A 23620-nucleotide genomic window follows, 5' to 3' on the forward strand; every position below is an offset into this window, starting at 1 on the left:
ACGAGATGTTATGGAGCAGCATTGGATTTTAGGCCTGGCAAGGACCTGAGAGATCATTCCACAGATAAGGGAACTGACCTAGAAGTGCGTCCGGTGCTTTTTTGCCTTGGCTTTCCTGCTACTGCCAACAAGGGATGGACTGGACAGTCCGTTAGAGTTTTTCCTTCCTCAGGATTTCTCTGTGAAGTGGTAGGATTTCATTGGGAAGGACAGGCAGCATAGCCTGGTGGTGAGAGTGCCTACTTTGCTGTCAGGAGGTCCCGGGTTCAGGTCTCCCCTCCAGTAAATCCTGGCTATGTGTGACCCTGGCCAAGGCCCTTACCTTTTTACCCCAGGGCAGTGGTGTCAGACTCACATAGAAGTGGTGGTCAGCTACATACCTATCCCTGTAGACTGCATATTGACTTAGAAAACCACACATATTTATATATTTCTTATTAATACAGCAACACATTAAAATTACGTAGAAACTGCGTTTTCATCTGGTTTGGGCAGCATTCAAGCAGGGGGTAGGCCACGTATTTGACACCTCAATCTGGGCAATTCTCTGAGAGTGTGAGTTGAGGGAAGATGCTCCTCTGCTGCGTCAGGGGAAGGAATTTTCTTCCTGGGAGTTACCTTTACCCACTGAAATCACAGGCATAGTTGAAAAATAAAAACATTGGGAGTCAGTGTTTGCAATTTGTAATTTTGGTGGGGGTATTTATAATGCTGTTTCAATTGGAAAGGTGAATAGATTTCATTTTAGAGAGTCTTCCATGAAAGGCATGACTCTTAGCTTCAATTTGGCATCATTACATGTAAAAAACAGAAATTCTCTAATATATAGTGATTATGTAATCATGAAAAAATATTTAAATCTCTGATCTTTGAGAATTGTGGAACTTAAATATAAATAAGTAAGTAATGAACATGGTCTTTCATTCATCTAGTGGAAAGGAAGGGAAGTGTAGGCCAAAGGCAGGGAGAGGTCCACTGAGGCAGCATGTTGTAGGGAGTCTCCAAAGCCTGGAGGCCCCCCAAAGAGGTGGTCCCTGTGCGAGCCCTTCGGGGCACAGCTGGCTTGAAGTGCTCTGGTAGCCTTGGGCACCTAGATGCAGCAGGTGGCACAGTGCCCAGAGAGCTGGACTTGGAGTCAGGGAGACCCAGGTTCAAAGCCAGCCTCAGATACATACTGGTTCTATGACCCTGGGCAAGTCACACTGTTAGCCTCTGGCTCCTTATCTGTAAAATGAGGATAATAATGGCGCCTACTGCGTCCCATGATTGTGGTCAGGATCAAATGAGGTCGTAGTTGTAGACATAGCACATAGTAGGAGCTGAGTAACTCTTGGTTCTTTCCTTCTTCATGACTGAAGTATCGAAGGGAAGGAAGCAGAGTGAACACTGGGGTGGGTCTTTGGGCCAGACTGGCCATCCCAGTTCTTCAGGTTACTGGGCAGATGCTTGAGGAAGCAGCCAGGTGAGGCCCGTGGTCACGGCCTGGGCATGTTCCTGGCAGTGTGCCTCGGCCTGCTGGCCGCCTTCCTTTGGAGACTCTGACTTTCTTTGGTGTCATCTCTGGCTCTGGTTATGCCGTCTGAAGGCCTGTGCCTGGGGGGAATAAAAGAAGTGCCCAGATCATTGACGTTAACCTCTCTGGACTCTACCTGTACCAGGAGGGTGGGGAGAACAGAGTTCTTAATCTGCAGACCACAAAACCTCGATTTATTTTTTGTCATTTTGTATTGATATTTTTAAAATGTCATCTTCATTTCCTAGTATCTAATTCCCCTTCCCCCACCCAAAGAGCCATTCCTTGGGGAAAAGAATAAAAAAAGAAAGAGAAGGGAAAAGGGTGGTCAAGCAAAAAACCAACCAACATGTCAGCCAGGTGAGATGCTATTCGATGCCTTGTTGCATACTCTAATCCCCCGCCTCTGTAAAGGGAAGATGGTGCATCTCCATCTGGCTTCTTGGTCATTATGATTACATAGGCCAGAACCTGGATACTTCAGAGCCATGATAGGTGCTCTGGCTCTACTTTTGGGTTATCAGTTTGGCAGCTATGTGGAGGGAAGACGGAAGAGGGGAGAGGGACTGGAGGCAGGGAGACCAGCTAGGAGGCTGGAGGTGAGGATGCCCTGAAGGAGGGTGACAGCTCCATGAGTGGAGAGGAGGAGACCAGAAAAAGCTTACAGGTCGAGTGGGCAGTGTCTGGACCCTGCATAGGAAGAGGAGTGGAGAATGACCCCTGAGCGACTTGACACGGGGTGGGGGGGGCGGTCCTAGGGAGAAAGGGGGGGTGGGTTTTAAGGGAGGACAGTGAGGTCCTGGTGGAGGCGTCCAACAGGCTCTTGTTGATGTAGGACTGGAGCTCACCACAAAGCATTGGAGCAGATGTCATCGCAGGAACTTGCACGTAGTAGGCACTTCACAAATCCTTATGCTTTGAATTTTTAAAAGTCGGCAAGAACGCATTCAAGTCCCCACTTTATTGAGTAGGGAAGAACAGAGCAGATGGGACTAAAATGACCTCCTTTGCTTGGTCTTAAATGTGTGTTAATGCAGGCAACTTACTTACTAGCATGAGCTGCGCTCTAAGAGGTGAAGCAGTAGCCGGTCATCGTCCATCGAAGTGCATTCCAGCAGGGAAAAGCTCTTAATTCGTTACCCAGCACGCATGATGCTTCCGTTCTCATAATGTCTGTGCCAGGGAAGCCAGGTCAGGCATTGGCCACATCTGACAAAGAGGGAAAATAAAGGACTTTAAATCAGAAATCATGGGCTGAGCAGGACTGATACTCGCGTCATCGGGCTTAGGGAGGGAGCACCTTTTCCTCTGCATTGCTTTCTGCAAATGCTGCTGTGAGCTGCCTTCTTCTGCCAGTCCTCAGAATTGTTTGGGAAGGAGCTCAGTGTTTTCTGATGGAACAGAATTCCCCCCCTCGCCTGTGGCAGGCTCGTTGATTCTTAGCTAGTGGACATTGCTTGAGGGTCCCTGATCCCTCCGGGGAATTTTCATTATTCTGAATAAACACAAACTGTGGCTGGTGAAAGATGAAGTGATGGAGGAAACAAAGATTCGGGCTTCCAGGCGTATCTATTTATTGAGCATTGCATGCCAATTGCCCACCAAATTGGTCCTAGACCCCCTCAGCTTTGGCACTGGACCCTGAATCCAGGGGGAGACAGACTTTTACATGTTAATATATATAGTATATAATAATAATATAATTGTATATAATATATATTATATTTTATATATTAAAAGCAATCAAATAAGGCCAATTAATTAAAAGGAAACAGTACAACATTAGGTCATCTGATTTCTGACTGGATAAAATATTAGGGACTCTCCAGATTGGGAGGGGCGGAGCAAACAGGTGCAATTTCCTCAATTCAGAAAAAGGGGTGCCCTACTCTCCCTGGGTGTCTGTAAGCAAGCAAAGGAACATGGACGCATTAGCTGATCAGTAGGGGGCCAGTTTTCAGATAAGGCATACGGGTCACTGGGGATGTACAATTGTGAGGAAAGTCCTCTCCTCAGTCTTTGGATCTGACGAGGTTTCTGGTCACAACCGGGGTCCTAGGTTAAGGGTCTCTAAGCAGCAGGTAGAAGCGATCCAGCTTCCCAGCCACTCAGGGTCAGGGTCAGACAATGCAACAAAGTCCTCTCACAACCTCATACTGGAATAAGGTTTTCTCACGAGACAGAAATTGGACCAGACCGGAACTGAATAGGAAGGGAAGTGAGCTAGCTCCAGGATGGAGTCACAAGACGGCTCTTCTGTGACTGTGACTTTTGTGGATCCTCACAAATCGGTCACTCCTGTTTAAAAGAACTTCACAAAATAGAATTTTGAGAGGCAGCCTGATGTCTTTCCTCGGTGCCAGTAAGACCCGGGTTCAAGTTCTGTCTCCAGAACCCAGGCTGGCCGTGGGAAGCTGAGTGAGTCTTGAGCAGACAGCTCTTGAAGATGCGTGGGGGCCCATCTGCTCTGCTAGAGAGTTTCCTCACCTAAGAGTTCTTCTTGAAACGAGATCACAGGCCTGGTGTCATCTCAAAGGCCCCACCCCCAGTAGACTTTTATGAATGATTCTCCTCGGTTCTGGTTTACGCAGAACTTGCAGCATCCTTCCAACACTTGCTGGTTGATGTCAGCAGCTCTTTGGTGGAGCATGGCCTCCAGAAGCAGCCAGATGGTGTCTTAGTCCGTTGGGTACGTTTTCATTCTGCCCAGAGTTAAATCATTGATGACTCATTGGAAAAGGCCCTGTTGGAGGCGTGGAGTGCCTCCTCCTTCCCAGCCCTCCTCTTTTTGTTCCGGATTCACAACCCCAGAGGAAAAAGCCCAGCTGCAGGTTTTATGTTTTGGTTGTCTTGAAAGTCCGCAAGCAAGCATGTATTAGACACTTCCTAAGTGCTGGAACGCATTCTGGGTGGCGACTCAGACAGGCCCAACCCAGGGATCCCAATCCCGTTCCCTTCTCAGAGAGGAGCTGTCGCTTTCTAGGGGCCTCCTCCCAGCCTGACGCTGTCCACAGAGAGAGGCTTTGGAGTGGCTACCTCGGGAGAGGAGCCTGGCCATGGCTTTGCCAGTTTTGGAATTTCCCCTCACTTGGCCCTTTCGAAGCCTGCAGAGATGCTCTTAATACTTACCTCCTTAGGCATATACCAGGAGAAAACAGGATGGGCAACCATTGTTGAAGCCAGTCTTTAATGCATGATGAGAAGCGTGTTGTGCAGGGGAATGCTCCCGGCCAGCAGCTTCCAAGGTCTTGGGTCTGTCGAGCTCCTTGTGGAAACTTCATCTCCCCTGCGGCTCTTTTGAGAGGCTCTTTTTCTTTGGACCCGGCCTCTCATTTCCTTGGTCTTTTTAGGCACATCCAGTGAGCACGCTCCCTCTCCCAAAGCGGGTCAGCACGACTTAGGCTTGAGAGTTGTCTGTGGTCATTGAGAGGGCAGAAACTTACCCAGGGTCCCACAGCCAGCGTGTGTCAGAGGGGGCACCTTGAACCCTGGTCTTCCTGACTCTGAGGCTGGCCCTCTTTCCAGCCCTTTTCTCTTTTGATCAGTTGAAGGAGCCTCAATAGCTTGGCACCTTTGCCTTTATAGGTTTTACTTTTTTGGTGAAAAACTCCCCAGTGATGGTCACCTGCCCCTTTGCCAGCCCCCTCTGGCCTCGGGGAGTTTCCTGGGGGCACATGCAGGCCGTCACTCAGGAAGGCCTTGGCCTGGCTGGCTCTGTGGACTCTGCCACACCACTGCCTTCTTTCCAGAAAGTGCAGGAGCACAAACAGTGAGGCTCCCTCTGCCTGCATCACATCCTGACCTATGTAAATACCTAGCCCCTTGGCTCCAGCTCCCCATCCTTGTCATCCTCCCCTCACTTATCCTGCAGATCAGGAGAGTTTTTAACAAAGATAGGGAATAAGGTGAGAAGAAATTCCAAGGCTTCACTGGAGATGATTAGAGATAAGTGGATCTATATTTGCCATATATGGTAATAAATGAAAAGTCTGCACCGATCCCCTCGACATTTATGGACTTCTCTGATTCATCTGTCAGAGCCAGCAGCCCCAGCCAAGAGATAGGGAATTTGTTAAACTTTCTCATTCCTAAATGGCTGCCACAAAAGGAGGAATTTTGTGTGCTCACATGAAGCCAGATCTGAGGGAAAGGTTAGGGCTGGCAAGCGTCTGGATGAAGGTCGCTAGTGGAAGTCCAGAAGTATGTGACCAGAGCTGTTTGTTTATGCTAACGTCACTAGCGTTGACCAGTTCTCTGGATGCGAATCACTTCCTGTAGACCTGAGTGGGCAGGACTGGGAACAGCTCTGGTTCTGCAGGGGGAGCCTGCTTCCTGGAAGACCTTGGGTGAGTTACTGAGCCTTGCTGGCTGGGCCTCAGTTTCCTCCTCTGTAAAACGAGGAGGTTGAACTCCATGTCCTCTGGATGTGGGATCCTATGACTCCTGTATATAACCTGAAAAATATCTCGTGTCATTTGTCCCTTCTTTCTCTGCTAAGAACAGAGGCTCGAGCCGCCGATTCTTTTCTATGGAAGTGTTTCCTTTAAAGCCATTGTTAGGTGTAATCTCTGGCTGTGTTTTCGGGGACAGGCCAGAAAGCGGGCAGACACACAGCGTTCCCTTTCCCGACTTTTCAGTCCAGTGGTTTCTTTTCTTGTGCTGTCTGTGGTTCATGCGATGCATTGCACCAGCTCCCAGTTCAGTCTTCTGAATTTGGGAATTAGTCCCAGAAGAGGCCATATATTATGGTGCTGACAGTGAGCTGCTCTTCGAAACGCTCTTAGAAGCCGCATTGATGGCATCCAAAAAGCCAGCAGTAGAAGTACAAGGACGAGCCAGATTGCTAGGAATCACCGATTTGGAGGGCTTTGGTTTCCCCCTTGTCCTCCTCCCCTGTGTATCCGCAAGCTGTTTGTGCCTGGAGCTACAGTGTCTTACCCAGTGTGTGACTTAGGAACCAGGTAAACACAATCAAAGCCCTTTGGTGACACATTTTATTTTACTGAATTAAAAGGATCTTTAGGTTAAGCTGATTGTATCAGCTTAATAGATATCCTGCCCGCTCTGAGTCTTCCTGTTCCTTCCTCCCTCCTCCTCTCTCACTTGCCTTCTCTTCCTCCCTTCTTTCCTCTCTCCTTCCCTCTTCCCTTTCTTCTCTTTTTCTTCTTCCTTTTCTCCTTTTCTTCTTCCTTTCTTCCCTTTCTCCCTCCTTTCCTTCTTCCATCCTACCTGTCCTTCTCTTCCATCTCTCCCTCCCTCTTTTCTTTCCCCCACTCCCCTTCTTTTCTTTTCTTCCTTTTTTCACTTTCTTCCTCCTTTCTTTCCTCCTGTCCTCCCTCTCTTCCTTCTCTCCTTCATTCTTTCCCTCTCTCTTCCTCTCTTCTTCTTTTTTCCTTCCCCTCCTTCCTGTCAGCCTTTTCTTTCCCTCCCTTTTTTTCTTCTTACTCCCCATCTCCTTCCCTTCTTTCTTCCTCCCTCCCTCCCCCAACTTACTGTCTCTCACCTTGTGGTCCCCTTTAAACATAGAACTTGCTGAGTCCTAGTAGCTGGAACTAACACAAAGATGTTTTTTCTTCAGATTTCTTTGTAGCTAAGTTAAATCAAATCCCTGTTCCTAGCCACCATGTAACCGCCTGCCTTTGGTGATACTGAGGGTTGTGACAGCTCTGAAAATACTTCACCCATTTGTTCCCCCTGGGAAAATTTGCTCCGCTCAGCCTGTTGGAGGTTGCTCAGGGGAGTGGAAGCAGCCTGGGCCTTGAAGTCAGGAGGCCTGAATGGGAGTACTAGCTTTGCCGCCTGGACTTTCAGAGCTTTGTTTTCCCATCTGGAATGTGGGGCAAACTGCCTTGCAGGATTGGCGTGAAAAGAAGCTGCCTGAATATGAGCTTTTTACCATCCTCCTCCTCACTGCCACTGAAATACTTCATGGCAATAGCCTAGATCTCCCTTTAATGCGGGTGAAGAGTGAGACTGCCCAGTTTGGGCCTAGCAAACTTTCTTGGAGTTGGTTTTCATGCTTAGAGTACTGTACCATCAGTCAGTCCACAATCAGAGGTGTGCCATGGGGACGAACTCCCTGGCTCTGGAGTTCAGGGACCTCTGACTGTGGGTTCAGAGTCTGCCTCTGAATACAAACAGTAGGCACTTAATAAATGCTGGGTGCTTGACCAATCAGTGCAGGGCCTGGAGGCGCACCCAGAAGAGTGTATGGCTGGTCAATACAAGGTCATTAGGGGAGGGGGGGAGGGACCGCCTTGGTGCTGGCTGAGGTGAGGAGGCCAGGGCAGGGCAGGGTATTCCAAACAGGCCTGGAAACCACCCTGCACGCAGCCACCCTGTGTGTACCTTGTCGAAACTGCTTAACCAGAGCATCTCTGCAATCAATGAGTTTGAATGAATCCTGTGGAGCGTTTTTCTCATCAGCGTCTACGAAGCTCTTATTTTATTTTTTATATGACTTTACCGCCATCTCACTCTTCGTAAGCATTCCCCAGGACAGCCGTGTTGAGAGAAACCAACGTTGCAGAGCCATAGGCCAGTCACTGAGGGCCGTGGCTCCTGGAAAGGCATTCCAGGGACTGTCTGCACCGCCGGGGCGCCCCTCTTCATCCCTGGCACTTTCCCAACCAGAGCGGCTTCCCTGCTCCCTCCTCCTCTCTCAGTGTTGTTGGCCAGCCCGGAAGCTTCTTGAGGCCAGACTCTGGCTGGGATTTTGAGTTGAATCCCCAGAGCCTGGGCCTGTGTTTGGCTCTTTGAAAGAGAACTTGAAAATGCTTCTTCATTTATTCATTTACTGTGAACCCACACAGAGCAGTTATGCAAGTCAGAGAATTTTGGAGGTGATGAGAATGACCGCTTTTATCCTCTTGTGCTTGTTTAGCAAAAGGGAAGAGGCTAGCGTTCCCCTAACCCTCGAGCAGACCTGGTGCTAGGGCAGGGTGCAGAGGAGCAGACGCCGCTCGCTGGGAGGACAGTGGTCCTGGCCGCTAGAGACCGGGGAGCAGAATGTCTGTAGGCTACGTGGGGGACCTCGCCCCGCCAAAGTTCTTCTCTCACAACCACGTCGTAAGCTATACGTGGTACAAGTATTATTAACCCCATTTTACAGGTGACTGAAATGAGGCCCAGAGAGATTAATTGGCTTGTGTGAGGCGTTAGAGCTAGGATTCCAAGCCAGGTTCTTCTCACTGCAGGCCAGTGGTTTTTCCAGCAGGCCACTGCTGTCTTGGGGGTGTTTAGATAAATGTAAACAGTGAAGAATATGGCCCAGCGTCTGTACCAGCAGAAGACAGACTGCTAACTCATCGATACCTAACTCTTGCAACTACAGAGTTCTGCTCCCTTGAGGAAAGTGTCTGCACACACATACACGTGGATACGCCCATATATAGACACGATCACATACAGAGACATGCATACATACACATTCATATAGCCATCTATATGGACACACACATATGAGAACCAGTTTGAATGTCAAGTTGATTTCAAGGTTGTGAATTGTGTGTGTGTATACACACAGAAATACACACTCATACACGTGCGTGTGTATACAATGTACATATATACATATACACACACATATATGGAGACCAGTGTGAATGTCAAGTTGATTTTAGAGTTGTGAATTTTACGCACACATACTACGTGCACACTTTTGAAGTCACACTTGTTCTCCCTGGTCAGGAGATGCTCCCCTAGGCTCTGCTTCCATAGCCATCAGATCCGTCAGGATCAGTTTTACATAGTATTGGGAGCTAACATATGCTTCTTTTTGTGGCCAGGAAACGGGGATGGCTTTTTTTTTCCAGCCAAACTCTTTGTATGTTTACTTTAGAAAGCTCCTGTTTCTTGTTTTTGTCATTTCTTCTCTATTTTTGCTTTACAGGGATCACGTGGCCACACGTTAGTGGCTAGGAGGGTCACCTGACAGGAGTCAGCGTGGATTTGCGTGTGTGTGAGGGGGGAGGGGGACAGGACTGTTTTTTATTATGAATTAGGGCATCTGACATAAGCATTTCACAGTACCGAGAGCAAAAAAGGGGTTTGTGTCTGAAATGGTGAGCTTTTGCTATATATAGGGAATTTTTAAGTGCATATTAAACTTGACGTTTGTGTCCCCTTCTGAAGTTTTGTTTCTTCTCTGTGTTTTTATTGTGTATCAACACTCTATTTTTTCTTGTCTCGTCTGTATCTCGGTAGGTGTTCACTAACTCTGTCCACCACCTCCACTCTGTGATTACTGGGGGAACAGACAGGCCCATGAGGATGACCGGGATTGCATGGCATTTGCCTGCCCAGGGGCAGTGCCAGGCCTGGGAAGGTGTAAAAGGTCCAGGAGTTAGACTGGAGCAGCTCTGGCACGCAGCCCATTCTCTGAATGTCGGGCTATAGGCTGAGACTCAAGCCCTGGAGCCTCTCCTTAGACGGGGTCCTCCAAGTGGGCCTCATTTCCGGGCCTCTGTCTGGCCACCAGATCTGGGAGCCCAGATAAGGTCCAACAGGAAGCGGCCGCCAGAAGCCAGGAGCCTGCCCGTGTCTTCTAGTGTTCCTAAGGGCTCCTTCTGGCCCCCCGCTCAGTGGCTGCTTGTGTTCAGCCCAGGGCAGCTCACTGGCAGTATTGTGAGCTGATATTTCCTCTGCTGCTGCCTTGCCAACCCTGCTTCTTGACCACTTGTGGCTTTCACTCACAAGGGCACGAGGTAGTGAACCAGGACCATCGGAGCTGGGGCTCAGGTGCCTTCTCCCCAGGGGTGGTGACAGGGTCTTTGTGTTCATTTTTTGTATTTTCCTAGAACCTTTTCCAGGACAGGAGGAACACGTTCTTATGGGTCACTAACTTGGTACAAAGAGAAAGGGTTATAGACACCCCCTTCAATGTCAGTAGGGGAAGTAACAGTTCAGATCGTGCTACCCTATATCCAAGTCTCCCGGGCTAGAACCTTTGGAGGCATCTTTGATTTTTCCCTCTCCTTCACTTACTGCATCCAAACCGTCACCAGGTCCCTCCAGTTCTGCCTTTGAAGTCTTTCTCCAGTTGGCATCTGCTTCCTCAGTCCAAGTTCCCTCTGTTCTAGTCTGGCCTTCTGTCACCTTGATGCCAGGATTACTGTAGCAGCTTCCTAACCGATCTTTCAACCACCAGTCCCAAACCCAGGATATCCCGAGTGTATCCCTGCCAGGCTAAGCTTCCTATGTCCCCCCTCTCCCACTGCCCTTTGCCTCCAGAATGGTGCATGGGTGGTGATTTTAGAGTTGCTTTCAGAAGACCTTGGCTAGAATTTCCAAAGCCTCCCAAGCGCTGCCATTTGCTGGGCCTGGGAGCAAGAAGAAGTCACCTAATTTCTGAGCCTCAGTTCCCCTCGGCTGTTAGATATGGATAACCATAAGCACAAGAGCCCTGAATTTGGAGAGAGGTTTAAATGCCAGCTCTGACACTTCTCGGCTGTGGCACCTTGGGCAAGGCCTGAGCCCTCAGTTTCCTCGTCTGTAACATGAGAGGATTGATCTCCATGACCATTAAGGTTCTTCCAGCTCTGAATCTAGAATCCTATGAAAGCGCTATGTAAAATGAGCTATTTTCATTATTGGCAGTAAAGGTCTTCATGATCCAGACTTCCTTCTTTCTACCTAGTTGGCTCTGCTCCCGGTGGCTTTCCATAATATCATGCCATACAGAGGCCTGCCTCCATGTGCCACTTTCATAAATGGATGAATGGATAAAGTGGATGTATTCGGGGCTCATTATGTACTAAGTTAGAGCATTTGGGTGGTGGAGTGAACAGAGTGCCCAGCCTACAGTAAGGAAGACTCATCATCCTGAGTTCAAATCTGGCTTCATACACTTGCTAGCTGTGTGATTCTGGGCAAGTCACTTCACCCTGTTTGCCTCAGTTTCCTCATCTGTAAAATGAGCCAGGAAGGAAATGGCCAACCAAGAAAACCCCAAAGAGTCGGGCATGACTGAAATGACTCAACACAAAGAAGTGCGCTCAGCACTGGAGTACAAATAGAAAAAGGAGGTGGTTCCTTCACCCGAGGAGCTCACGTTCTACATAGAGTGGGGCAGACGGAAAGGCTTGGTGGTCCTTGTACAATGCAAAGGCAGATGACAGCGCCCCAGAGTACCCAGAAGGTAACAGCCAGTCTGATGCTTGTGCCTGTGGGTCTGGACACGTTAATAGGGTGGTGACTGAAGAAACAAAGGTTTGAGCTTCACAGCGTGTTGATTGGTTAAGCAGCGCATGCCAGTTGCCCAATAAATCGGGACTGGCAGCCTTCCTCAGCTTTGGCACTGGACCCCAGATACAAGGGGAGACAGATTGTTATACATTAGAAACAATTAATCAAATGAGGCCAGTTCAACTAAAAGGAAACAGTTAACCAGGATACAACAATAGGTCATCTGATTTCTAATTGGATGAACGATTAGGGACTTTCCAAGTTGGGAGGGGAAGAATGAATGGGTGCAGTTCCCTGAAATCAGAAAAAGAGGTGTCCCGTTCCTCCCAAGTGTCTATACACAATCAAAGGAACATGGAAACAATAACTTATTGACCAGCGTGGGGCCAGTTCTCAGATAAGATGTATGGGTTGCTTGAGATGTATAATTACGAGAAAACTCCTTGCATCACTCTTTGGATCTGACCAGGTTGCTGGTCACCGTAACCTAGGTCCTTAGTTAAGGGTCTCTCAGCAGCAGGGAGAGATGGCCCAGCTGAAATAAGTGGGTTTCCTTCAGCTCCCATTACACTTGCTGCTCCAGTCCCCTCATTTACCTCAGGAATAAGATAGATGGTAAGGTTCAGTGGGCTTTAGGTAGTAACTAATGGTAGGCCAAATGGTAAAGCCTGATGGGCCATCATCTTACCGGAAGGAATGTCGTTGGTGATTGATGCTGCATGGTGAAGCAGTGTGATTGGGCTCGTCCTTGACCCGTCGCTGTCGGGAAGGTAATCTATGGACCTGAGGGCATCCGGCCAGATGGGGGCGTCCAGCACCCGTTGGGGGCCTAGCGGCTTTCCCAGCCCGAAAAGCTCTTTGGCTTTCATTTTGTCTATGCATCCATATCTAACCTGAACAACAATAATAATAACTAGTGTGTTTATTCTATATATATGATATTTTATGCTCCTAGCATCTCCATGAGGCAGGTGCTGTTATTTCCCCCATTTCACAGAAGAGAAAACTGAGGCTGAGCAAGGTTAGATGACTTGGCCAGAATAACATAACTAGTATGTAACTATGGCAGGAATTGAGCCCAGGACTTCCTAACTCCCAAGTTCCATTACTTCATTTGCTGCACCATGTGATGTCCACAATGACATTGGAGGCCAGTTCTCTGTTGGAAAATTTCTGTTATGTGCATTTTCACAGATAAGGTTGTGTGGCAGGTTATTTGATGTATTACTCTGAATAATGTAAGTTGAAGTTCTCCAAAAGGCAGTGGGATGGCACATAGTGGGCACAAGCATTACATCTCAGAAGGGAGAATTCACAGAGGAAAAGCCATTCATGAGAGTGGCGAGGACCAGTAGGCTGCTCACGTGCTATGTGGGTGTTGTGAACTGCTGTCCAGAGACCCTGAGGAAAGCCCCAACGTATTAGCTAGAGCCCCTGTGGCCCAGTCATGGAAGGACAAGACTAAGTGAGGGTCTCCATCTTTGTAGGAAATAGTCATGACTGAGAATGCAGAGTATTAGTATGTTGGCATTTCTTGTATCTGATTGTTGGTACTTTCAGGAAAATCAGCCATTATAGAAACAGAATATTCATTCCTTTTTTTTTTTCCTGGTGGCTCATACATTGAAAAAATAGGTCATGAGCAGTAATCTGAATTGACTACTGATAAATAATTAAAACTAATGGATTTTACCACGATCTTTGAGAAAGCACCAAGACATTACGTTCCATTTTCTGCTACGTGGGAGGAAGAGTTTTTGGTCATTTATACCAATAAATGCCATTTATGATGATCTCTAGCTCTCTCTTTCCCCGTCCTCCTTGGATAAGGCCTGAACAATCCCATGTTCGTCTCTGAAAGCGAGGAATAGCAAATCGATGGTAACACGTTCGATGTTCTAATGATTAGTGATGGTAGGAAGGCTCTAGCAGCCTGAAGCAAGAAGCTTTCCTTTCTCCTGAGCTCTGTGTTAAGCGCAGTCCCAGAATGACTTGCGTAGGGTTTAACTTGCCTTTTGTTTGTACTTGGAGCACAGGGAATCGTGGACCTAGAGCTGGAGAGGCCTTAGTTCAGTCATTTAGTCCAGCCTGCTCTTTTCACTGCTTAGGAAACTGAGGCCCAGAGAACTGAGGGAACATCCTCAGGGTGACCCAGATGACAAATATCAGGGCCAGGATTGGACCTGGAGTGCTGTGACTCCCACTGTCCATCTTCTGTGCTGCTCCCAGCCGCAGAGATCGCTGCTGCAGAATGTGGAAGCTGAGGGTTGGCCGCTTTTCACTCACCAAAAAAAATTGCCCATGACCGCATTTAAGGTTAATCTGCAATATCAACATTTGCTCCACCACTTTCGATTTAAATGTGCACACTGAAATTTCACAATCAGCCTTTGTGAGCCTATACCAGTCGGTTACAGCCACAGCCTCTGTGATTGGTCTCCAGTGAAATACAATAAACCCTTTAAAAAAACCCTCTCCAAACCTTCTGAGGGTCGCCCACTAATCTCCTCTACCTGGTATGTTCAGATGTGACAGACAAGAAAGCAAAATGATTTTTCTTTTTCTTTTTCTAAAGGTTGAAGGGAATCAGTGAGGTACAGTAGAGAGAAGATTTGATTTAGAGTCCAGAAGATCGGGTTCAAATCCTGCTTCTGACATTTACTAGCTGTGTGACCCTGTACGAGTCACAGTCTCTCCCAGCCTCTGAGGTCCCTTCTTGCTCTAGGCCTGGGATCCTGTTGGCCCTGTAATGATTTGGTGCTTGCTACAGAACACTTTGACAGAAAAACAAAGCGGACACATGCTGTGGCTTAACACGAAGCCCCTGGGAGCCTGCGGTTCCCTAGACAGTCTGGAGTCCCACTTCTCTGCTTTGTCATCTGCAGTTACCCTGCCACATCGTAGGGGCCGGGGGAATGGCGCCCCCACGATCTGGAAAATCCGCGTAAAATGCTTTGGCTTCATGCCAGAGAAGAAGTCTGAATTTTCTCTTTTTCTTTTATGGGGGGTTTACAGTACCTTATTGTAAAATTTGGGTTAGGTATTTGGTTATAGGATCTGTCATCTGCTGACCTTTGTGTGTCATCTGTGGCTTCTGCAAAGCTCCCCAAATATTCCCATTTAATTTCTTTTGCCATCCCACGATCGATCAACCACAATGGGGAAAATGGGGATGTAGAAGAATCACTGTATGGACACGAGTACATCTGCATTTTCAGCACTGGCCTGGAAGGTGGGGTGACTGCGGGGCTTTTCCCCAGGTACTTGTTTCACCTCTGAAGTTATGGCCAAACCTGAGGCCCAGAATGTCGCCGTTGAATAATTCATAGGTTGTGATGGCAGGTCTAGCCAGGGGAGCATTGAAAAGTCTCTCTGGTTAATTTGCCAGCCCCACTGCATCTCCTACAGCCAAAATCTACCTTTTAGTAGACCTCAGGGCTCAAGATTAATCATCAAAAGAAAACACAAGCCGCAGACCATATCAGAATGAACTCTGAGGTACCCCCCCCCAAAAAAAAAAAAACCTCACCCTCTCATTTCTAGCTTCTGGATTGACTTAGGATTTCCAGGTAAAATCTGGTATCTGTGAATTTAATTGGAATTCATCTTTTAGACTAGGAGTTCTTAAACTGGATACTTTTCACTTGCTTCAAAAAATATTTTGGTGACTGTGTTTTGATATAATACATTTCTTCTGTAATCCTTTGTTGTGTTTTGGGCTGTCAGTTGCAGGTTCCATTTTGAAACATCTTTCTGAGGTGGGCTCTCTGGACTTCGCCACATTGTCCAAGGACTTGGGGGTATGATTTGTTTGTGTCTGCCTGTGATTCAAGCAAGGTGAAGAAACTCCTCTGATTTAGGCCCTTTTGACTATGTCTGGGATCCATGCCTGGGGCCTTTTGCAAAACTCTAGATGAGGAGAAGGAAGCCAGAGGGTGAAGTGGGTTCATTTGGGAAGCATTGCTGGCTCCAAGTCTGTGGGCATGATCTGTCACCTCCCTCTCCATCAGTATTGCATCCACGTTTTCATTATCATCAGCCTTATGAGCGGCCCAGCCTTCTCGCTCGCTTTCTAGGGTTAAGCTGTGTACCAGCCGCTTAGCACACACACATAAAACAGGGGCATTTTCCCCATCTTCCCATGATGAGCCAGGTCTAAAATAGAGTGTGGCAGCTGAGCTCCCCATGTCAGGGCTGCTGATAATCCTGGGCAGCTTTTCCTAATGATTCCTCAGGCAGCCGTTGGGATGTCTCCGGCCATTGCTGCCTCCAGGTGCCATGTCTTCAGGACAGATTCTGGAAGCCATGGACCCAGTGGAGAAATGAGATGCAGTTGGCCAGTGCTCTTAGCAAGACCATTTATCATGGACCACTTTATTCACCAAGGAAGATCAAAGGGCATCTCTCACAAATCATAAGGTACGGACACCTCAGAGGTAAAGAAGTTATCATGGCATGCAGGGGAACCCAGATTGAGGCAGGTTCCAAAGCAATTGTAAATAGAGTGCAGCTTGGCTCACCCCTTCATCTTTGCCCTGTGGCAAGTTGCCCGAAAGCCAGTAATGAGGTACAGTGTAACCTCATTATTTCCGTTTTGATTTGGGAAATGACAGGTCTGAATTTGGGGAAATTTGTCAATTACCCAAAACCAAAAATCATTAATTTTGTGTTTTTATGTTATATGCATTTCTGAATCTGACTTTTTCCCTCCCAGAAACAATCATTTTAAGATTTTTTTTTTTACTCAGTATTTTAAAGACAGCTTTATTACCTTCATGACTTGTAAGAGCAACCATTTACATCCAAATTGTAGATATGCTAAAGTATATTGAGGGTTTTTCTTCCTCTGGATAGATTAATCAGCATTCTGTAATCTTATTTACAAACTTAATTTCTTTAACAAACAATTCTTTATAAGCTTTCATTTCAGCTCATCCCAAGAGATTCATAGCACTTCTGAGTGGATGCGGTTTTACTCATTCATTCAGCAGAGCTTACTTAGGTCGTGGATGATCTATAAAGCTGGGTCTCCAGAACCATACTCCTTTCTGATCCCTAGATTAGGCAGAGACTGAGAGCTGGAGCAGGGAGGAGAGTCAGCCTGAAGATGGGTGCAGAGACCAAAGGAGGCCTTAGAGATCGACCATGGCGAGGTGCCCCATAGCGAACGTCTACAGAAAAACAGGCCCTGCATCTGGGCTGGTCCCAAAGTGTGGCGTCTTCTCTCAGGCCTCTAGAGGTGAAAGTGACTTGCCCATGGCCACACAGGGAGTCAGAGCTACCGCTGAGCTCTCAGAAGAGCCTTTGACCTTGAGCTCCCTCTGTTTTCTCCCTCATTGAAGATGGTGGTGCATCATGCCCTTCTGGCTCAGGGTGATTTTCAGAAGAACCAATGAAAATGGTTCATAAATGTACAAAGTGCTTTTTACGCATTAATAAATCACTTTTCTCCCATTGCCAAGGAAGAAAATTCCCTATTATGACTGTCAGTCCTACTAAGGCACATTGGGTATTGATCACCTCCTTGATCGCATGCCAGTGTGTCTGCATCACAGCCCTTTGAGTTTTGCCAGGGGACTTGAGGGCGCTTTGGGCTAAGAAAACCCTGGAGGGGCCTTGACTGATTTCTTTTTGTTTCCAGTCAGGCCCTCTCCTTCCCTTTCCCTTTGTTTGAAAATTTCAGGAAAATGCCTTGGTGAGGGCTTGTAAGTGGCTGATTCTTCAGGGCCTGATTCCTCCCCAGACAGCAAAGGGCATTACATTTTAAGATAACAATAAATCATATAGTGTCCTTGCTGAGTGACATTAGAGATCCCCATGGGTCAGGATCGAGCATCTGTACTTTTGTCTCTTTGCTTTAGTACAGGGAGGGCAGAATTCTGTCTGACATGTGGATAATATTTGCAGGCAGTGTGTGATGAGGAATTTCTCAGGGTGCCAAAAATAAATTTAGCAGGAGTGGTTTTTAGCTGGTGACTTGAGGTCTGTGTGCAGTTTTGTTTGCTGGGGTATCGGTCCCTCCCTCCATCTCTCAGTCTTTCCTTCTGGGATCTCAGCACCCCAAAGCAGGTTCTTTTTGTAAACTGTAGCAGACAAGGTCGTGGACTTGGGGTCAGGAAGCTCTGCGTTCAAATCTCACCTCAGACACTTGGTAGCAATTTGAACCCATGGGGCAAATCATTTACTTCACTTCTCTGTGACTTACTTTCCTCATCTGTAAAACTAGAGCGGTTGGATCAGTGGCTTGTAAGGTGTCTGTGATCCTGTGATTAACACTTGAATTGTGGAACGAAGTGATGTGTTTTTTTTTTTATTACAAATACAGCTAATTTGTTCACATGACTCTGAGGGGAAGGGGGGAGGCAAGAGACATAGCAGAAGTGTTTATGTCCCACTGTTTAAAAGCCCCTGTAGTCTAATAGCTTGTTGGTGGGTGGCAAGAGAACATATAGAAACAATTTTGTCATGGCCTGGTCTTTTTCAAGGCCCAGAGAAAATAGATCATTGCCCAGTTGATTGGGATCAGGCAGACCAGGGAACTTTCAGAGTTACTGGGGGTCTAGAGAAGGAATCTACACATTGTTTATTTATTCTTTTCCTTCTTTCTTCAAAGTTTGTATTAGGGGGATTTCATTAGACCTTTAAAGTCAGTGTGGTATAGTGGAAAACGTGTTTTATTTGCAGTCAGAAGGCCTGGGTTCAAATCCCAGCATTATTGTGGGCTAGATGAGAAGGCCTCTGAGGGCCCTTCCCCGTCTGGAGCTATAATCGTAAAGCTTATGTCTTCTGTGGCCAATATAGGAAATAATTCCGTTTACCTTTCCAGGGGGACCTCGGAAAGAGGCGTTGATGGCCTTAACATGTTTTTAGTATGAATGTTAAATATTTTGTGCTTTTCTGTCTTCCAAGACCTTCCAAGTCAGTCATGCAGCCAGCAAACATTTATTAATCACCTACTGTGTGCAAGGAGATACAACAAACTGCAAAAAGCCAGGCCCGCCTGAGTGTCAACCCCCAGAATTTCTGGGGTGCTTGTGACACAGCATCATTGTCTTTGGGGGATTGGCCCCCGATTACTATTCCATGTTTGGTCTCACATCTTCCATGGCGACTGTGGGCCTGGCTTACCTGACTCTCTGTGAACTCCTCAAGGGCAGAGAGTGTTTTCTTCTTGCTTCTCTTCAGTGCCTGGCGCACAGCGGGTGCTTACCGATTCATTTTTGACTGTCCTCAGGTAGGAATGTTTGGACTCCTCCAGTGGATTATAAGCACTTCACAGAATGGGAGAGTTGGAAGGCTCCTCGGAGGGCTGTGGGTCTGGCCCAGATGTGGAAGGCACGCCCACTCTGTCCTACCTACCCAGGATCCCCAGCCGGGCTCAGGGGATAAGAGCCACCCTGGAGCCCTCTGAAATGATGTTGTTTCAGAGGCATTATTTAGAGAATGGTTTTTCTAGTCCTCAAGTGTCCTAGGCATGGGGGCACAGCCATGTGTGGACCAGCGAACCAATCAACAAGCTTTTATTCAACATGTCCTTTGTGCCAGGCATCAGACCAAGTGCTAGGGATACAGACACAAAAAAGAACCAGTCCCTGCCCAGGGAGCTTATGTTCCATCATGTTCATACATTCAGATGTAGGAGACCACAGTCATCGCTAATCCAGGTGCTCCACTGGCAGGGGCTCTTCCCTCTGGAGCTCTAATTTAATTCAACATTTGTTACATACTTGCTTTGGGCGAGGCACCATGCCAGGTGATTGCCATTTAGTTCTTTGATTTATGTCCTTTAGGCTATTTGAGGGCTTTAGGTCATCATTGGGAACATTTGGCATCCCGTTTATGCCCCTCACAGTGTCTCTTCACTGCTTTTTTCTGCTTCAGCCAGTGGGTGTTCTTCACGTGAGTTCACTATTACTGGGGGGCTGTTGATGTTGGAGAGGTGGGGCTTGGCACCTGGTCAGTGCTTAATAGCAACCTCTTCATTCCTTTCATTAAAAGTGCCAGACCGTTTCCCAGGTGTCTTTTCTCTTCCTGTTCAGTCCTGGGTCAGTGGGCTGACCATGCAGTGGCATGCCGTGCTCAGAACAACGAGCCTTCTTCGTGCTCTCTGTCAGCTGCTTTCCTCAGAATGGTGTCGGCAATAAATGAGGTGACTAGGGTTTGCTTCCCGTTTCTTCCTGCGGTTTGTAACTGCCCTGTAGTCTAGACTTTGCATTAAGGCCCTGCCGACCAAAATGGCCTTTCATTTCTATTTCCTCATTGCAGCATTTCTCTATGCCACCCCTCTCGGTCCCTCCCACCTCCCCCTTCCCCAAGGAAGCAGAGGCCCTCTTCTCTCCACGGCCCTTCTGGGGGCCCTTTGAGGCATCCTGGGAGTTTTCCTCGATTCTCCCCCTCCTCCTTGTCTAGTCACTCGCCCAGTCTTGTCAGTTCTCTTGCCTTCCCTCCTTGGCTCTGTGCCGATGCAACCACCCCTCCTCTTCCAGAGCACGCTGTCGTCCCCTCTTCTGGGAACCTTCCACCGAGCCTCGTGTGGCCTCTCTGCAGTGTCTGCCCGTTGTGTCCAGTTCTGTCCTCTGGGAACCACCTTTACGTGGAGACCCTTTAGGCACTTCTCCCACCAGTCATTTCTTCTCCTCTGTGCTGGGAACTGGGGACCTCTTTGTGTCCCTTGTGCCTTTGTCCTTCCTACAGACGGGGCCGAGAACGATCCCTAGGCCTCCCCAGGCCACGCGTCTAGGGCCTGCCCGCCCAGGCCTGTGCCTCGTTGGTTGCTGTGGCCCAGTCCTGATTCTCCCCAGCCATGCCAGGCTCATCTTAGGTGGGGGAAGTAGACTTTATGTTAATCCCCCCTCCGATTCATCTGCTTGTGTCTGACCCCGTGTTCCAGCCTGTCGTGATCTCTTCAGATCTGGGCTCTGTGGGCAGCGTCAGTGCCAACCCTGTCTCTCCAAGCTCTGTGTCATTGGCAAATATGATAAGTAGGACGTCTACGGATACCTTTGCCCAAGTTACTGAAAAAAAAATCAATTAAGCAGGTTTTCCTCTGAAATGGCAAGGTGTCCGTAGCACTGCAAATTGCAAAATCGTCTTTGATTTCAGAATGAAAGTGCCTTCTTACTGACATCACCACGTGTACACATTTATGTCTGTTGTCTCTCCTGTTGGAGTGGAAGCCCCTTGAGGTCAGTGGCTGATCTTTTGCTTTGCCTCTCCATAACGAGCACTGTGCTTGGCACACAGAGAACGATTGAATGAGAGAGCAGATGGAGACTAGGAAGGAGCCTCGGAAGTCGACACCCCCCCTCAACTCTCCCCGCTTCACAGACAAGCAAACTGAGACCCAAAGGGGAAGGGGCTGGCACAGCAGCAGCCCTACAGACAGACAGTGAGCTGCTAGGCCAGGGCTTAGACGGAGAACCACTGACTTGGAATCCAACCCTTTTCCCACTGTGCCACCCATTTTAAAATGGAAATAGGCCTCTGAAGTTCAGGAAATCTGGCTAAGAAAATTGAGACGTGTGTCCCTAAAATAGGCAAGTGTCATTTGGTCCTGTCGTCCAGAGGCAGTGTTTCCTAAGCTGCTTCAGACATCACAAAGTCCCTTTCCCCTTTCCCATTTTCCCATGACTTCTTTTTTAACAGCTCTTTGTTATGATCTCTTTACACCGTGTGTTTAGGAAACTCATTGGGTGAGCTCTGTCAGCGTACCCTCATTGTGTCTGAATGTCCTGTGACAGTGCTGGACACGTCAGGGACACTGTCGAGTATTTGACTGAATACGGTATCTGTCCTCGCCTCTGACACTTTCCCTGTTGATTTTCATTATGAAATAGAAACTCTGTTCCCTTAGAAACAACAAGAATGTTCACTAAGACATAATAACATGACACCACCCTTGGCACAGTGCTTGGCACACGGGAGGCACTTAGTCAATGCTAATCGATTGACAGATGCATTACATCTTTCCAGGGCACATAATTAAAGGGAAATTTTCCAATAGAATATTATTGAGTCACAAAATGGCTTTAAACAGAAGCTAACAGGATTTTTAAAAAGTACTTGCTACAGTAAGATAAAATCAAAAGAAAAAGACAATGACAGTGACAGCTTAATGTCACAGAACTCACCAAAAAAAAAGCAACTGTCTCATCTCTCAAACCCCCTTCCTAATATCCTACTGTATAAAGACAGAATTCTCCTTTGCTGAGGCTGTTTTCACTGCCATGATAACATTATATTTACTAAAATTCAGAACATTTAGCTGAAGGGACCTGAATGGTCTATAAAGATTTCATATATCCGGTCAATTTTCTGATTTATGAATTCTTATAGTAGTGAATTTCTTGAGGAGGTGTGTCAAAATTGGTTAATAAGAGATTCTAAGAGAGTTTCATTCCTTTGATGTTTAATTTACATTAACAGTGCATTCAGAAAGGGTTTAAAAGTCAAAGTTATGGCCTAAATCCATTTCATATAGAAACAATGTTCAAACCTAAATCATAACATTTACTTCATATTTCAAGTGAATGTATTACAGCAGACCTCACAATACTGAAACTGACATCATGGAAGAGTTGTTTTTTTTTTTAATCACATTGCATATAAAATCAGGTGTATGCAAATAAGGACTAATTATTAGAAATTAAATCTAACCACACTTGATTAAAATAAAATTTAGATTAAGCAAAGCCAAATTTGTCAATATACTAGAAATGAGAGGAAATGGGGTTGTTTTATATTGTTAATCATTAACAGTTTACTCACAGCTGTTCTGGAGACCAACCTGACATATTTTCTTCTCTTTCTTTTTCACATGTCTGCCTTCTGATTCATCCTTTTGTGTGCTTCAGGATTTGCGCAAGCAGGTAGCTCCTTTGTTGAAGAGTTTCCAAGGAGAGGTAAGCTTTGACATTGTTTAGTTTATACCCCGAGGTGTCTATATGTGGGAAACAGGTTTTCCTTTTATTCACAGTAAATAAATGTCTGTTATGTAATTTATATACTCTGCTTGACCCTTAACTAGCCATATATAGATTGGTCTAATGCAAATTTTGTGTAAAATTTCATTTTCCACCAAGCACACCCACATTCTTATGCGAAGATTTTCTGGAGCTCCATGTGAATTGTCTTTGATGCTGGTGTTCTCTTGAGTGTGTGTGGAGGGGGGTCCAGTGTGATTTCATTAGCTTAGGGAACTCCCCCGCAAGGAATCCCCTATTCCACCAATGTAGATCGACATTTGTTCTACAACTTGACAAAGTCTTAATTTTCTTGGGCAGTGAAGGATTAAGTGACTTGCCTGTGGTCACTCTGCTAGTCTGCGTCAGTCTGTTCTCAAAGCCAGGTTTTCCAGGCTCCGAGACCACTTCTCCGTCCACTATGTAATAAATAGAACAGAAAAGTATCTTTTAAGCTGTCTTCCACGTGCCAGGCACTCTGCTAAGCTACAAATACAAGTGGGACACCCCTTGCTCTCAGAGCACTCACATAACACAGTTGGGGGAGCTCAGCTGTGATGAGGGTGGAAAGGCCCAGGAGACTGGAGAGCGAGTGGTGCAGCGGTGCCAAAGGCAAGGCCCAGAGGTCTTTAGGGCACACAGTTGGGAAGGGGGAGGGTCTGGTGGCATGCCAAGCTGATGGGTTCCCGCTGGTCTGAAAAGAAAAAGAAAAATACATTTCAAACCAAATACAGAAGAAGCTCCTGGCATCTGGAGACGGTCATGCCCAGCTCAATGAACTCTGACTTCAACCACTCTGTGTATATGTGACCGTGGGCCTCGCGGAACCTCAGTTTACTCACATCTCAAATGACAAAAACATGGCTTGAACCAAGATACCTCCTAGGACTTTTGCAAAGAAAGTGTCTTGGGAATCCCACAGCGCCGGGAAGTCGGTGGTTACTATTTCTGGTGGTTTCAG

General features: G+C 47.1%; 1 protein-coding gene across 1 annotated transcript in view; it reads left to right on the forward strand.

Moving 5' to 3' along the window:
• The window catches only part of CUX1 (cut like homeobox 1), a 395035-nt gene that overhangs the window by 159756 nt on the left and 211659 nt on the right, over positions 1-23620 (forward strand). The window contains 1 exon segment of the mRNA XM_021005648.2: positions 22552-22599. Within this exon segment, the coding sequence (XP_020861307.1) occupies positions 22552-22599 (48 nt within the window).

Source organism: Phascolarctos cinereus, unplaced genomic scaffold (genome assembly GCF_003287225.1).
Source record: "Phascolarctos cinereus isolate Bilbo 61053 unplaced genomic scaffold, phaCin_HiC Scaffold_5;HRSCAF=322, whole genome shotgun sequence".
NCBI classification, from domain to species: Eukaryota; Metazoa; Chordata; class Mammalia; order Diprotodontia; family Phascolarctidae; genus Phascolarctos; species Phascolarctos cinereus.